Here is a 16,109-nt window from a genome sequence, read left to right on the forward strand (position 1 = left end):
ATTTTGGCTTTAGGCACAATCTCTAAAACGTAACCTGCATATTAATTGCAAGCTTACTGTAGATCCCCAGATTGAGGGACTAGTCTGTCAAATTTTGGATGTGGCTGTTTTGAATAAATTGGTATTGGTAGTATGAGGAAATCAATATACAGTAATACCGAATGCAAACAGGATCAAAGTTCAAGGACAACTCAAAATGTTCTAAGCAGTTTTGGAATATTACACAGAATGTGGCAACTGTTTTACAAGTGTACAGTGGTACCTTGGGTTACATACGCTTCAGGTTACATACGCTTCAGGTTACACACTCCGCTAACCCAGAAATAGTGTTTCAGGTTAAGAACTTTGCTTCAGGATAAGAACAGAAATATGGCTCCGGCGGTGTGGCAGCAGCAGGAGGCTCCATTAGCTAAAGTGGTGCTTCAGGTTAAGGACAGTTTCAGGTTAAGAACGGACCTCTGGAACGAATTAAGTACTTAACCTGAGGTACCACTATACTGTTTTTTAGTTGAGCATTTGAATAAACTTGTTTAAACATAAGGTGCTGCCTTGTATCAGATCAGGCTGTTGGTCCATCTAACTCTATACTGTCCACAGACTAGCAGAAGAGGTCCAGGGTTTTGGACAGGAATCTTTCCAGCAATATCTGGAAATGCCAAGGATTGAAGCTGGGACTTTTTTATTACATAACAATAATATGTGCTCTACCACTGAGTTATGGCCCTTTCCACTCACAATGCAAACTTGTTAGTGACTTTTAGACACTATACCACTGTAGCATAGTGGCCAAACAGACTGAGGTTTGGACCAGGAAGCCCCTGGCTAACATATTTTCTGTGCCATGAACTCTCTAGGCAGCATTAGGCAAGATATGTCACTCAGCTTCCCTCTAGTGCTTTTCAGGGTTCTATGTAACAACAACAACAACAACAACGTAAATATTATAATCATCCATAATAATCTTAAACTCCTACCTTCTATTTCAGCTCTGTGCTCTACAAGGACGACGCAGGTGAATATGCCGTCTTTTACTGAACTGAAGAACATTTGCAAGACTCCATGATCTTTAAGTCCACTCCTAGTTACACATCTGCTGCTTGACAGAGATGGCTCGTGATGCCAGATCTTCACGATCAGTTAAAAAGGAAGAGATAAGCAAAAAGAAATCAAGCCCAGTCAAAAAGAAATCTTGCCAAGTAACAAAAGATGCCAAGAAAACTTCTCCAAAAGCAGAAAGTTCAGCAAACTGCAAAAAGCACCTGGAAGAAAAGAATGACAGCAAGAAAAAAACACAGGAAGAGAAACCACCTCTGAACGCAACATGCCGATTTCTCAGGAGCAGCGTCACCAAAGCCTTGTCTGGAACACCTTGGATGGATCTGGGGTTAACTGATAATGTTTTGTTGCGTAACCAGCCTCCTTTGAGCTACAATGGCTTTACCATGACTCTCCGCAGGAAACCGTTTCCCCATAGACTGTTCCAGACGCCAACAATCACGCGAGCAACTAAAGCTGGCCCAGAGAAAAGTGTGGGGAGAAGAGAGAAGCCTGAATCAAGAACCTCCTGTGTATTAGAAAGGAAGGACGCAGAAGAGGCTGGAAAGGATTTAAACCAGGTTGGTGCATTATCTTCTCCTGTGGTGGAGAAGGAAAAGGAGAAGGAGGAGGAGGATCTGTGTGATCCAGAAGGAGGCCACTGCTCTGAATGTGATAGTCAAGCCAAAAAGGGAAAGACACCACCTGAAGAAGGTATTTCTGCTTCTAATGGTGATGTACCAGGTACCCAAAATCCAGAGATATTAAAGGAGGCGTGCCAGTGTACAGAACTTGCGCCCACAGAGCAGGTTCTGAAATATTTGCCTCCGAGTACCTGTGAAGAAAAATTCACTCAACTTGCCCCTGCACATTTTCATCTTGACTCTGCTATTCCTATAAAGGTACATGAAGAGAATGACTCGGGAGCATTTGTGAAATCACATTCTGAGAGTTGTTTGGATGCGTCTCCTGCCCCCAAACAGTATACCTGTTCACATTCCGATTCTGCATTAAGTCTTTCCTCGGAAACAAACTCAAAGGAACTTGTAGAAAGGTCAGAGTTTTCCACAGACGCTCACTCCAAAACCACCTGTGATTTGGTGCTAACTGATGGTGATCCTGATGCTGCCGTTTTGATTACCTCTGAATTGATCTCGAAATTGCATTTAGATGACCCATGTGTGTTACAAGGGTCTCAGCTCAATCAGGATCCTGAGCCTACCATTCGAGAAGTAGAACCTGCCTCATGCTGCATCTCTGAATCAGAAGGCTGTTTAAAAGATCCAGGCCTTTGTGTGGAATCTCATTTACCAAAGGACTTGGAACTGGAGCTAAGCAGTAAAGCACTTGATTCTTATTTCAACTCCAGACAACTTTATTTAGAATGTGACCAAACAAATGACACGTTGGCATGTGAACAGGTTTCTAATACCTCTTTGACTAGTTTTATATTGGGAGATCTTGAGCAGACACTTGAAAAGATCGCCATAGAAACTTTCACTTTAGATTCAGGTGCTGTGCCTGTTGCACCCCTCAACCTAGAAAGTACAGCAGATTCCGTTCTGGTAAACAGCGACATAGTTAAGGAAAGTTTTCCAAACTTGTCTGAAGATGCTAATTCAGGGCCTCCATCAGCTGCTGCAGAGGCTACAGATACCAAGACAGTTGTGCTAGATGAATCCATTCCAAAACCTCAGGATCCATTGTTGCAGTTGGAAAGTGGTGGGTCTGTTGCGAACTCTGTTCAGGACATCGGGAAATGTGGTGCTAATCTAGTTGCAGTTTCAGAGACTGCCTCCTGTGGGAACCCAACTGGCAGCCTTCCTGTCTCGCTTGCATCTTTGCAACCTGTGCTAGAAAAGAAGAAGCGAAGGCGATGTGGGGTGTGCGAGCCATGTTTGCGGAAAACTAACTGTGAAGAATGCAGCTGTTGCAGGAAACGCAAAACTAGTCACAGGATATGTAAAAAGAGAAAATGTGAAGAACTGAAGAAGCCTCCACTGCCACTGCCGCCCTTAATGCTGCCCTTTGTACCATCAGAGGTAAGGAAAAAGACGATTCATTAAATGTGCATGACGCAGCCTTATTCAGCCTGGTGCTCTCCAGCTGTATTTGGGCATCACCTGCCATCATTCTCAGCCAGCATGGCCAGTGGGCAATAAATTAGGGGAATTATAGACCAATGACATCTGAAGGGCACCATAAAGTCATTAAATAAAAAATAAAAATTACTATGTAACGTAGTTTAAATGTTACTAAATCCTGGCGCTGTTAAAGATGCAGACCTCAGTCCAGGATTGTGTTAAGTGCATTTATGCCCACTGAAATCAATCCAGTGGAACTTATTTTTATATAAATACCATACATATGCATGGGAACCAGAGGTCCAGAAAACAAGTATGACTTTGGACATCTATTTCCATGTTAGTGCATCTCCCATATATATATATATATATATATATATAAACTTCAAGCATTGTGATTTTTTTTAAAGTGACTGGTTTAATACTAAGTTCTAAGTAGTGCTGAAGGTAGATACATACAGTGGTACCTCGGGTTACATACGCTTCAGGTTACATACATTTCAGGTTACAGACTCCGCTAACCCAGAAATATTACCTCAGGTTAAGAACTTTGCTTCAGGATGAGAACAGAAATCGTGCTCCGATGGCACGGCGGCAGCGGGAGGCCCCATTAGCTAAAGTGGTGCTTCAGGTTAAGAACAGTTTCAGGTTAAGAACAGACCTCCAGAACGAATTAAGTACTTAACCCGAGGTACCACTACACTTGTTAGATTTTTGCAGTTCTAATAACAGAGTTTATTCAGAAATGCAGTGTTTATGACCAGTAAATTTCATGATATGTTTTTCCTATTTCCACTGTAATTGCATAGAGTTTGTTTCTTTGGGGGCATTGTGTGTGTAACATTTCAGGGTAGAAAAATCACAGCCAGGCTTATAGATCAGAGGGATCCTGAGATATCAACATCCTAGTGGAATTAGGGGATGGTTTTTTCTCCTCTTGCTGCCTTGGTCTGAATTTCCCCCGTGAATAGAACTGCTGCATTTTTAAAGCTTTGATCTCTCCAAATGCAAACAGTCTCAGCCGTGGTTTCTAATCCCTTTTCTTACAAGAAAGTGTAGGACATGCTTCTGGTAGTACAGCAGTGAAAATAGCTATATTCAAATGGAAAGAGTTAAACCCTTTTTGCTACTGTGGCAGAACAATTGTTGAGTCTGCAGCGAGTTGTGAACTTCTGGTGTCAAACAAGGAATTTTGCCTGTGTGTTGCCTCTCAGTTTTAGCCAGAGGATGGAGCTACAGGAAAGCCAACAGGCCAGCAAAGAAGTGCTTCAGTTGCTCTAAAACTATTCCGCTCAGATCATGATGATTTAGAAGCAGATTATGGTTTGCTTCCCTTGAATTGCATATCTTATCTTTCTTTATGCTGCCGGACTCCACTGGGTGATAGATAGCATTCCTTGGATGTTTTCTTCTCAGCAGAGGATATGTTGGGGAGGACGTTTTAGAACAAAAGTCAATGTAGGGATCCTGGATCCACTTTAAGACCCTATAAGCCTGGGAGTATATTTTGCATTAATTGTGCATGTTGTTAGAATTCAGTTTTCAATATGCTGTGGAAGAAAGCTGAGGGAAATATCAATTACTCCTTACATTCAAGAACATGGATAATTGAATAAGGTTTGGCAGCAGCATACTAACTCGCGGATTGTGAATGCTTATCATGACTCACATAAAGGTGCAATTAAAATACCAAATTTATGAGTCTTGTGCAGCATTAAGAGAAGCCGGACAATAATGTGGGACAAAGGTTTAACTCATCATTAACTATAAAGGTACATATAGAAGATAAAAGAGCAACCATCCCTAGAAAAAAGTGTGTGCTTGGGGGAGAGAGGTCCAGATTCGGATGTAATGCAAAGCTTCATTTCTGGCTGCATAGCAGCAGCAGGAATGGGGGTGGAGTACCGGGATGCTTGCTCCTTCACAATAGGCATTATGTGTGAACAGGCTGTTGAATCAGTACACTTAACTTCCCAAAAAATTATTTAAAATTGAAGTGCCAGAGGGGAAAACATAGTGACCTCTACTTTTTTTTGAGCAGAAGCATTGCTATCCTAAATTACATACTGATTCCTCAAAATGGTTTCTGTGATCTATAAAAATTACCTTGTTTGAGTCTGGTCTCATCTGGTATCTAGTGTCTAACACAAACAGAAATTATGGCAGATAACCGTTGACAAGACTACATTGGCTTGCAGCACAAGACAGCCTCAGTCGACAGTTGAATCAAGTTCAGTGCTAAGGCTGGGAATTAAATGGCATGCTTTTTCAGATAAATTAGGGAAAACATGGCACCCTACAATTTTGGGCAAGGCTTTTGAACTTGAGCTGGAAGAAAATTTCTTCGTCACTTTTTAGTGAATTGAGGCTGCAAAACACAGCAATAATTGCCCAGCAATTTCTGCTTGATACAGTCGAACATAGGCAAAACAAGGCAAGGGCTGATTTAGGTATAGTGTGTGCTATATTCCTCTTTTACACCTTGTTGCCCCATATTCATTTTGTCTTATATTAAATAGATAGTATACATAGTAGCACTAGATCATTTCTTTAGAAAAGTAGGTTTGCAAGTAGAAATTGCTAGGACCATGCTGCAAAATACTTGACACCTTCAAACGATGGCTTCCCAGATGCAACCTCAAGTAGTTTGGCGCAGTTGCCAAGTTACAGGGGCCAAACAGGAAGAAAAGAGGTGGATCAAAGAGTCAGGAAGGGCATGGCAGCAACAAGAGCAGAAGCTGACAGCAGCAGGGGCAGAGGTGAGCAGTGCGGCAGAACTAGTGATGGGGAGTCAACCCTCTGGAGATGTAAGGGCAAAGAGGAAAGCTCTGGATAGGGTGAACGACTGATGAGAAGGGCCGCACCATGTACAGTATATTAGCTGCCATGCCTGTGGTCATCAACAAAGGCCACTTTGAAAGCCCCTGCTATTTGTTTTTTTTTTATAAAGATATTTATTAGGGTTTTTTATAAAGAATACAAAAATAATAAACAACATTCCTTTTGTCTTAACAAATTTTCAAACCTTTTTGGACTTCCTCACGTTTCCCGTTCACACTTACATTGTGAATACATTTTTCCAAGCAAATTATCATGTAATTTATAGTCGCTCTTTTAAATGATAAATAACAATTCTTCAGCAATTTTTGTTTTCTAAAATCTCACTTATCTTCCAATTCAAATCCAAATTAGTGATGGCCAATTTTTTGTAATCAAGCACCCTTCTTAACATTCCACCAAATTACAATATTTTTGTAAATAAATCTTAAATTTCCTCCAGTCTTCTTCAATCTTTTCTTCTCCCAAGTCTCGGATTCTGCCGGTCATTTCCGCCAATTGCATATAGTCCATCAGCTGCATCTGCCATTCTTCCAGTGTGGGTAAATCTTGAGTTTTCCAGTTCTTAGCGATAAGTATCCTTGCTGCCGTTGTAGCATACATAAAGAATGTTCGGTCCTTCTTTAACACCTTCTGGCCGACTATACCCAGGAGGAAGGCCTCTGGTTTCTTAGTGAAAGTATACTTAAATACTTTTTTCAGCTCGTTATATATCATTTCCCAGAAGGCCTTCACTTTCGGGCAAGTCCACCAGAGGTGAAAGAATGTTCCTTCATTTTCCTTACATTTCCAACATTTATTTTCGGACAAGTGGTATATTTTAGCAAGTTTAACAGGGGTCATGTACCATCTATATATCATTTTCATTACATTTTCCTTCAGAGCATTACATGCAGTGAAGTTCAGCCCAGTGGTCCACAACCTTTCCCAATCTTCAAACATAATATTATACCCAATGTCCTGTGCCCATCTTATCATAGCAGATTTAACCATTTCATCTTGTGTGTTCCATTTCAACAGCAAGTTATACATTCTTGATAATATCTTACTCTTTGGTTCTAATAGTTCTGTCTCTAACTTCGATTTTTCCACCTGGAATCCTAACTTTTGAAAGCCCCTGCTATTTGAAGGATAAGACAATAGCCTAAATCCGTCCTGCTCCATTACACTCACACTTACAGGGTATCTTGCTGAATGTTAAATAGCTTGGCTTATTATTTTAGTTAGCCTGTGGAGGAGCTGAGTTCTTGCAAAGCATTGTGCTTTGATCTTGTGGCCAAGCTGTTCCAGCAGTTTATCTTCCTTGTCCTATTTGGCAATAACATTATTTAGGCAGATAACCCTTGTGGGGGGAGGGCATAAACACATTTTGAAGCAAAACTGGTTGGAGCAAAAGCAAGCGACACAGGGCTGCTGTTGAGTTTGTGTAGAGCAGGGGTCAGCAAACTTTTTCAGCAGGGGACCGGTCCACTGTCCCTCAGACCTTGTGGGGGGCCAGACTATATTGGGGGGGGTGAACAAATTCCTATGCCCCACAAATAAACCAGAGATGCATTTTAAATAAAATAACACATTCTACTCATGTAAAAACACGCTGATTCCTGGACCGTCTGCGGGCCGGATTTAGAAGGCGATTAGGCCGGATCTGGGCCCCCATGGTGTAGAGGCTTGATGGCTCCTTTTTCCTGCTAATCTGGTGGAGGAGGAAGGGAGGGCAGTGTTAGAAACTGGGATAGAAATGCTAGGAGCCAAATGGCTCTTGGGACCAGGGTTGTGGGTGCCAAAACAGAATATCTAGTCTCCATTTGTGGGAGGTCGGCAACACTTTTTATTTATTATTTTGATGAGTATGAACTAATACACAAATCACATAAGTGACACATGGCTAATACCACATTTTAAACAGAAATTGCTATTACATGTTTAATTTGATGTATACAATAAAAATATTGATACCATACTTCTGTTTTCAAAACACACTACTCCAGGCTTCCTCAACCTCGGCCCTCCAGATGTTTTGAGACTACAATTCCCATCATCCCTGACCACTGGTCCTGCTAGCTAGGGATCATGGGAATTGTAGGTCAAAACATCTGGAGGGCTGAGGTTGAGGAAGCCTGCACTACTCTTTATTGTTAAACTCCTTAACATATTGTCTATCCATAACGTATACTTCGAGGCTTCAAGGCACATATATTTCCATAATCCATGAGTAACAGCCAAGTGCAAATAACGGCACCCAGACCTTTTGAGGTGTTTGCAAATGGAGAATTTTTAGGCGCAAAATGTGCCTGGCGCCCCACTAATTTTGAGCTCTGAGAGAGGAGAAGTCCCCCACACAAATTAGATCTGGAGAATGAGGCTGTATACACATTTAAAGCACATTCCCCCCTCCAAGAATTCTGGGAACTGTGGTTTAAGGGTGCTGGGAATGGTAGCTCTGTGAGGGGTAAACTACAGTTTTAAGGATTCCTTTTTGGGGTCGGAGAGGGGTTGTTTTAAATTTATGAGGTGTATGCAGCCAGAGGCTCTGTGCTGCCAGCTTGTGGACATAGTAGTCTTCCATGCTCTCCACTGTTGCTTGGCCTACATTGCTGCTTTAAAGGGAAGCATTGCCCAGAGAGCAGTGAAGCTGTGTCTGCTGGGTCCCATCTGCACTAGACATTTAAAGCGGTATCACACCACTTTAAACAGCCTTAGTTTCTTCTAAAGAATCTTGGGAACTGTAGTTTGTCAAGCATGTTGTTAGTTTCCTCACAGAGCTGAAGTTCCCTTGTAAGATAGATTGATCATTAAACTATTCTGAGAATTGTAGCTTTCTGAGGAGAATAGGGGATTTCCTAACAACGCTCAGCATCCTTAACAAACTGCAGTTCTCAGGATTTGGGGGGGGGGAGCCAAAGTAATATTCAACTTCTTTAAATGTATAATGCAGATGGGCCTCAGGCAGCACCTTGAAGCATACGCTGAGCCCACTGGAGTTGAGTGAGAGAACTGGGCCCTCTCTGGCTGTACTGGGGCCAAAGTAGTAGGTTCAGGACCAGATTATGTCCTTTCAGGCTGGCAAATAACATACTTTTGGATAGTTGGGTGAGGATCCCTGCCAAAACTAAGTGAATGAAGAAAGGCTAAAAACCAGTAAAGGCAGGTGGGTTTTTAATCCAAAGATCAAAAGCAGGCATAGGAATGTAATTGAGTACATAAGCAAGTTCCCTCTTCACAGGAGCATTGTAGTTGCAATATTATGGGTACTTATGTATTTTTAATTATTGAGCAAAGCAGACATCTGCTAAGGTCACCAGAAAAGAATGGTGGGAGCTAAGACAGGAAGCGATTAAGGCAAGGAGCAAAAAAGGTTTTAGCAGAGGCCAGTTCAAGCAAAGGATGAATTCTAGCTCTTCTGTCAATCTTTTCCCCAGACTAAACATGCCTCCCTTTGATTTCTTCTGACCTCCTCATTGTATAGCAGCTTTGCTTCTTCACCCTTTTCTTTAAGTCTTCTCTGCTTTTTTAATGAGCTACCCCCTATTCTTTAACTTCTTTTTCGCTGTCAGTTTCATTTTCTTGGGCACTTCTAGTGTGTGTGCGCGCGCACACACAATTTGTATGTTGAACATAATGCTCTCAGTTTGTATGGCAACAAGTACTTTTCATCTTGAGAATTCTAGACAATTGTATCGGTAAACTCTGTGTCTGGCCAGTACAATGGACAAACAGGCAGAGAAGTATATTGTATCATCTTAGCAGAGGTAGAAAATTCTAAACAAAATAGTCTTCCTGCTGCAACATGGAAAGTGAGAAATTGAGTATCTTTTCTGCAGTGCTGATATGATCAGCTCCTGGAATGTAGCATAGATAGACAGAGAAATCTTGGCTGATACTCTACACTTAGACTGAATTATGTGTGTCTAAACCTCAAGACTTCCTACTGTTACCTAATTATATTTCATCTGACAAGCCAACTAGTAGATGCAATGCCAGAAAATGGGTGAAAGTTTTTCAGATGCACTTTATGTTCTAATAAATGCAATTTTGTTGAGTCTGTGCATAAATGCAAAAAGATAACTTACGCAATTGTTGCGTGTGTCAGTGTATACATACGTTTCACATCTGCTTGTTTCTTTTTAAGAAAAACATAGCTTGTGAAGTAGCTCTCTGGGGGGGTGGGGGGAAGTTTAAGTAACTCCCAATATGCACTAATTCCCATCCCAGATTCAGAAGCAGCCTGGGTTTAAGACACCTGCTACTTCTCTTCTCCCAAGAGCAAGATAATCTTGCATCATGTACAAAAGATCATGTGTTCGTACTGCAGTCATCCACTATTGCAATTGCAATTCTTACTCCAGAAGCCTGCATTGAAAGTATATGAAACTGACCTTTTACCAGTATTTAACCACATTGGACTGTTGATGCAGTCACTTTGCATCTAGCGGTAACTAATCTCCTTCTATGCTACAAGTGACATCTTTGTTTCTAGGTGGGATGGAAGTCATCACTCATTTCTGAAGAATGGGAAATAGCAGATACTTCCCTTTCGCTCTTGTAATCATAGAGCCCACGTGGTATAGTAGTTAGAGCAGTTCTTCTCAAACTTGGGTCTCGAGCTGCTGTTGGACTACAACTCCCATCATCTCTGACCACTGGTCCTATGAGCTAAGGGTTATGGGAGCTGTAGTCCAACATCAGCAGGAGACCCAAGTTTGAGAAACACTTGGTCATGAAGCTCACTGGGTGACCTTGAACTAATTATTGCCTCTCAGCTGAATTTACCACACAGGGGTGTTGTGGGGATTAAGTGAGAAGATGGAGAACCATGTACACCACCTTAGGCCCCTTGCTGAAAAGGTGGGATACAAATGCAATGAATGAATGACTAAACTGGGGTTGGTAGCCAGTGTGTGTTTGCTGCTAAGAGTACTCTGACTAGGCTTGGAAAGGTCAGTGTGAGTTTAGCATGCTCTGAAGCATCTAGGACAAAAAGAATATAAATACATGGATATTTGTTGTGAACTGAGTGAGCTAGATGATAAAGTAGCTGGGAGAGTTCTATAGTACTTCTATATTCTCTATTGTACTTTCAAGTGTTTTGAGCACTCCACATGCAGCATTTAGCTGATCCTCGTAGCCCAGTGACATCTGGAGAGCCACAGGCTCCAACGCCCATCATCCCTGACCACTGAAGATGCTGGTTTGATGGGAGTTGGAGCCACAGGTTCACCACACTTGTTTTACGGTGGCCCTGTAAGGTACATCACTATTATTATTGTCCATTTTGTAGATGGATGAGCTGAGACTCCTGAGAGAGGCTTGTGGAAGGCCACTTAGCCTGTGTACACACCATACATTTAAAGCACATGACTTCCCCAAAAGAATCCTGGGAACTGTCATTTGTTAAAATAGCAACCTTTCCCAGGGGGAAGCCATGTACTTTAAAGCTGTGGTGTGTACCCTAGTTAGTTTCCTGTGGAGGCAAAACTAGCTGATTTGTAGTCTCTTAGTCACTGTGCTATATGAGCCATACAAGCAAGGGGCTTTGCTTACATTGATGGTTTTTAAACTCTGCCTTCAAGGAACTTTGTCAACTACAAGTCATCTGTTCAAAAACCCCACTGTGTATCTGTCATGGGACTTTGCAAATTCATAGGGGATTCAGAGAGGGCATGGTCAGGTGCGCAGCCTGCTCACAGTGAGCCAACTGGCCCGGCCTACAAAGCCTCATTATTTCTCACATGAAGCGCCCCCCCCACTCCCCTCAGGCTGAGCATTGCATAGGAGGGCTGGTAATGGAGGGCAGCATGTCTGCCTTAACTGATCTTCACATTGAGGAACCTCCAATAAGCTTCTCTGGAACACAATCTAAAGCCCCTTGACTCTCATGATTAGTCACTCCAGGGCAGCAGTACCCTCCGATGACAGGTGGCATTTCCAGAACAGAGAAGATTGACTGGAGGTAAAAGTGGAGGCGGCATTTCACTTTAACTCCCAAAGCCATTTGAGCTGGTTAAACCGCTTCCTCACCCCCTCTCTGTGTAGTTTTCATTTAATGTGAAATATTTGCTCATCAGTAACTCAATTACAAGCTCTAGGTTGGTGGGTTGTTGTTTTTTTGCAGACAGCTTACTCCGTCCTTTAATCTGATTACTGTTGTGAATAAGGACTGACTTCTCACACAATTGTGTGTCTCTATCTATCTGTGTGTGTGTGTGTGTGTGTGTATCTATCTATCTATCTATGAGAACGCGTGTGTGCGCGTGCACACACACACACACATCAGTAGAAAATGGAGACCCCTGCCAGAATGGTGCCATGACCTTGCCTCCCTCCCCAGTCTTTTGGGATTCAACAAACAAACAAACAAACAAACAAACAAACCTTGGACAAGCTAAAGAAAGGATAAAGAAATTAGCACCTTTCTGAGCACACAAGAGGAAGCAATATTCTCTCTCAGTGGCAGTAGGTGGAGGATGACAGCCAGAGCCTCGTCTCTCTCCGCTTTCCTTATCATTAGCTATTAATTGCCGCCGAGGTGTGGCCAAGGGGGGTTGCCGAGGCATTAGCCGCTTCGGAGTCGGTGTCCTCGCATAACCTCCCTCTTAACCAAAAAACTAGCACTAATATGTAGCCCTCGCCTTATAAAGTCAAAATGCACAATACCTTCCTGGTGAGTGCGTGTGTGCGCAGCGTCCGCAGGCTCTCCCCCCCCCCCCCGGGGCTCAATTGATCCCTCCTCCTCCGTTGCTCTGGATCTCTCCTCTCTGTCTTCTCTTTCGCGTTCAGCTTTAAACCAATCAGTCAGGCAAACCAGGAGTTGGGGGGGGGCGTTTGGCGGCTTTGCTTTTCCAGTCATTAATATATATATATATAAATAACACACCTCGCTTCCGCCTAGCCCACCCCCACCCTCCAGCTTTCCAACCCCTATTTCCACCCCACCCCACCCCTCGGCCGGATCCACGGTCGCAGGGAGTCCATGTCGCAGCTTGCGCCCGCCCCTTGTGTCCTCTTGCTCCGAGTAAAAACCCCACATAGGAGACCCTTTGTTTGGGAAGGGCTAGGCAAGGGAAGAAGCGCTTTGGAAGCTCCTGGCCTCGCTTTGCTATTGGCTGGTCCTTTTCTAGAGCCTGGTGGTTGATATTTTTTTTGTGGTGGATTTTTTTTCTTCTTTTGGGGGTGTGTGTGTGTGTGTGTGTGTGTGTCTGTGTAATAATATTCGAGAGGCATGCCCAGCACGTCCCCAGTGTTGGCAGGCAGGGCTTGCTGTGCTGCTTTTTGCTGCCGCCGCCGCTGCTGTTCCTTTTAAAAACACCATGATAATAATACTCAAAAAGCAGCGTGAAGTAGTGCTGTACTGTGGAAGGTTCTTCAGCAGAAGGAAGCAAGATGGCTACCTTGTGGGTTTTGCTGTGAAGAATGCAGAGCCTAATTAAACCCGACTCTGAAGGGGGGGAAGGTTACTACTATTTTCCCCCCTCCTTCCTCGCTAACCCTCTTTCCCCCCGTTTTCTTTTTGTTTTGATTCCGGTGACTTCAACGCCTAAAGTCTACTCATCAGTTCCTTCTTAAGTTCTGCAGCGAGAGAGAGAGAGAGAGAAAAGCCCGTATGGTTCTGCTTTAAAGTCTTCTAATGTTACAAGGCGGGTGGGGGGGGGGAATGCTTAAAAATAAATATTTGCTTTATTCACGAAGGCTTACTTTGCAATTTGGTGTCTTTCTTTAGGTGCTAACTGAAAACAAAAGGCCTCAGAGGAGAAAGCAAAGAGTTCAAAAGGTAATAACGGATCATTTAATTTATTAATAATTACAGAAAAGCAAACCCCAACCTGTCATACACACTTTTTTTTTTTGGCTGTGAAATAGGCGGTAGAAGGGTGGAAATTCTAGAAAGTATTAGTTTCCTGATTTTCATATTTATGGTGAATATTAAAAGCTCATAACATTTTTGTCTTTCCCTCAGTATGATGAAGTGTGTTTTGTAGAGATTTAACTCTTTGTGCACAGAGTTGCAGGATAGAATTTTAAATTACTTGCAGTGCACTGAAAATGACTTGTGTCATCCTTGATTCTTAAAGGCTGTGGTCCTAAAGATGCTTATTATGATGGAGTTGGTCCTACTGAATTCAGTAAGAGTTATTTACGAGTAAATGTGTTTAGAAATTGTGCTGAAAGTGACCCTTTGGTTCTTGGACGAGGGCTGTCTTCATATAGATATCAGGCTGTGTGTATGTTAACCGTGGAATGATAATATCATGTTAAATGTTGGCTGTTCTTGCATTCCCCCCTCCCAAATGATTTGCTTCTTGTTTTGTAAAATTGACATATTCAGGTAAATGTGGCCTGCAATTCGTAATTAAAAAAATACTACAGGTATGCATTTTCTTCAATAAGTGTGTGTTGGTCTGAAAATGGTTTTTAAATCGGGCGGCGTTCCATAAGTGTTTTGGTGTGGCGTGGAGCTGCTGAAGCAAAAATCGGGAGGGGAAAAAACCCTAGTGCATATTCGGTGTTTCTTGTGCATATATAAATGGCAACCCTGTTCTCTTCAGTGAGTCAGGGAATTCCTGTACACGTGCAGAGGAAATCCCTGTTTACGATGGGGAATCCCCATCCCATAGTAGAGAATTAGGGCCCCTCCCACACAAGCAGAGTGCTGAATGTCATTGGAGCTTTCCAGAATTCTGGATCATGGCGGATGTGTTTAGTCTCAGGATTCGAAAGTGAAAATGTATTGCGCGTTTATGTTGCCATATTTGTACTGGGGTGTTTGCCTCCAACTCTGACATAGCGGCATGTTCTGTAGTGTGACTGAAGTCCTGGCAAACTTACTAACTCGCTGGTACACTATGCGTTAGCTCCTGTGACCAGGCTGGAAGGTCTGTGGATGTTGTTCTTTTGTGGTAAGAATACTTGGTATGAGTGTAGTAATAGTTAACATGTATTTTGCTGTGTGCGATAGCTTTCAGTTTATTTAGAAACTAGTCATAGGGTCCTTAAACAAAGCAGTTGTGTATAAAGATAATTATTTTATAAAAATAAAAACCTATAGAGACTTAAAGTAGATTTTAGGAGGAAATTAAGTATCCTTAAAATCTCCACTTTGATAGACTAGGCTGCAATCCTGTGCACACTTATCCAGGAGACCCAGTGAACCTAGTGGGGTTTGTTCCTGAGCAAATGTGCATGGGATTGTGTTATTTACTTGAAGGTGCTATGGTTGGATTTGTGTTTAGGATGCTAAAGTATACTTGAATTGCGTGTGTGGACACACTTGCATTTGAAAAAAAGTATTCATAATTTTATTTGCACTGCGCTTAAAATATTATCTTCCAAGTGTGAGCATTTTATGTCTTTTTTTATTTGGATCTGAAATACATGGTTGATTTCTATGTCTTTAGAAATAATGTCATGTTTACAATGTTGTGTGCTTGCAAATTAAATAATCACTTTGTTGGCATTTTTAATTGACAACCCAAAAATTTAGGTTGCAGTCTGATTTGGACATCAGTTCCATCAAAATCAATGGGTTGTAAATTCAAATATATAAGTTTCTTTTTGGATAATGGTTCCAATATGTAAGAAGCAATTGTATTATTATTTTTTACAATGGAGCCAACCAATCAATCTATTGGGCATAGTCTACTGGGATGTTCTTTTGCCGTTCATTTAGCTCCATTGTACTCTTGTGTGGCTCTCATTCATTTCTAGCATCATTTATTTATTTATTTATGTATGTATGTATGTATGTATGTATGTTTTTATTTTCAGCTGCTGTGGGAAGGCAGCCTTAACAGCAAATAGATAAAGAAAAGCTTCCTAGTGGATTGTCTCAGTTTTACTACATTGAGGATAGTGGCACTTAGCTGACTTTGCTGAAAGGGTGCAATCTAGACTTCATTGTGGAGGCCCTCGGGGCACTTGCTGGATTAGAAATTGCACCCAGTTAGTTGCTGATGCTGCCTCTAACCTGGCAGGCACCCAGTGCAAAATTAAAGGCCCCTGGAGCACATTTATTGCTTTTTGTGGACACTTGCCAGGTTGAAACCAGTATGTTGTGTGCATCGCTTCCAACATGATGAGCATCCCATGTTAGGTGACAGGGATTCAGGTAGGCACTTGTCTCCAATCTGGGTTGAAGTAGGGAACTGCAAACTGGCA

The 16,109-nt window shown here is 42.2% G+C and overlaps 1 protein-coding gene across 2 annotated transcripts in view; it reads left to right on the plus strand.

The window, feature by feature from the left end:
- TET1 (tet methylcytosine dioxygenase 1) overlaps window positions 1–16,109 on the plus strand; it is a 74,734-nt gene that overhangs the window by 16,328 nt on the left and 42,297 nt on the right. For both annotated transcript variants that reach the window (XM_083740569.1, XM_083740568.1), the window contains 2 exons: window positions 987–3,077; window positions 13,675–13,725. In XM_083740569.1, coding sequence (XP_083596695.1) covers window positions 1,107–3,077; window positions 13,675–13,725 — 2,022 coding nt within the window. In that variant the 5' untranslated portion in view covers window positions 987–1,106. The remainder of the gene's footprint in view (window positions 1–986; window positions 3,078–13,674; window positions 13,726–16,109) is intronic.

The sequence above is a fragment of the Podarcis gaigeae genome (assembly GCF_964106915.1).
Source record: "Podarcis gaigeae genome assembly, chromosome: 5".
Classification (NCBI taxonomy): domain Eukaryota; kingdom Metazoa; phylum Chordata; class Lepidosauria; order Squamata; family Lacertidae; genus Podarcis; species Podarcis gaigeae.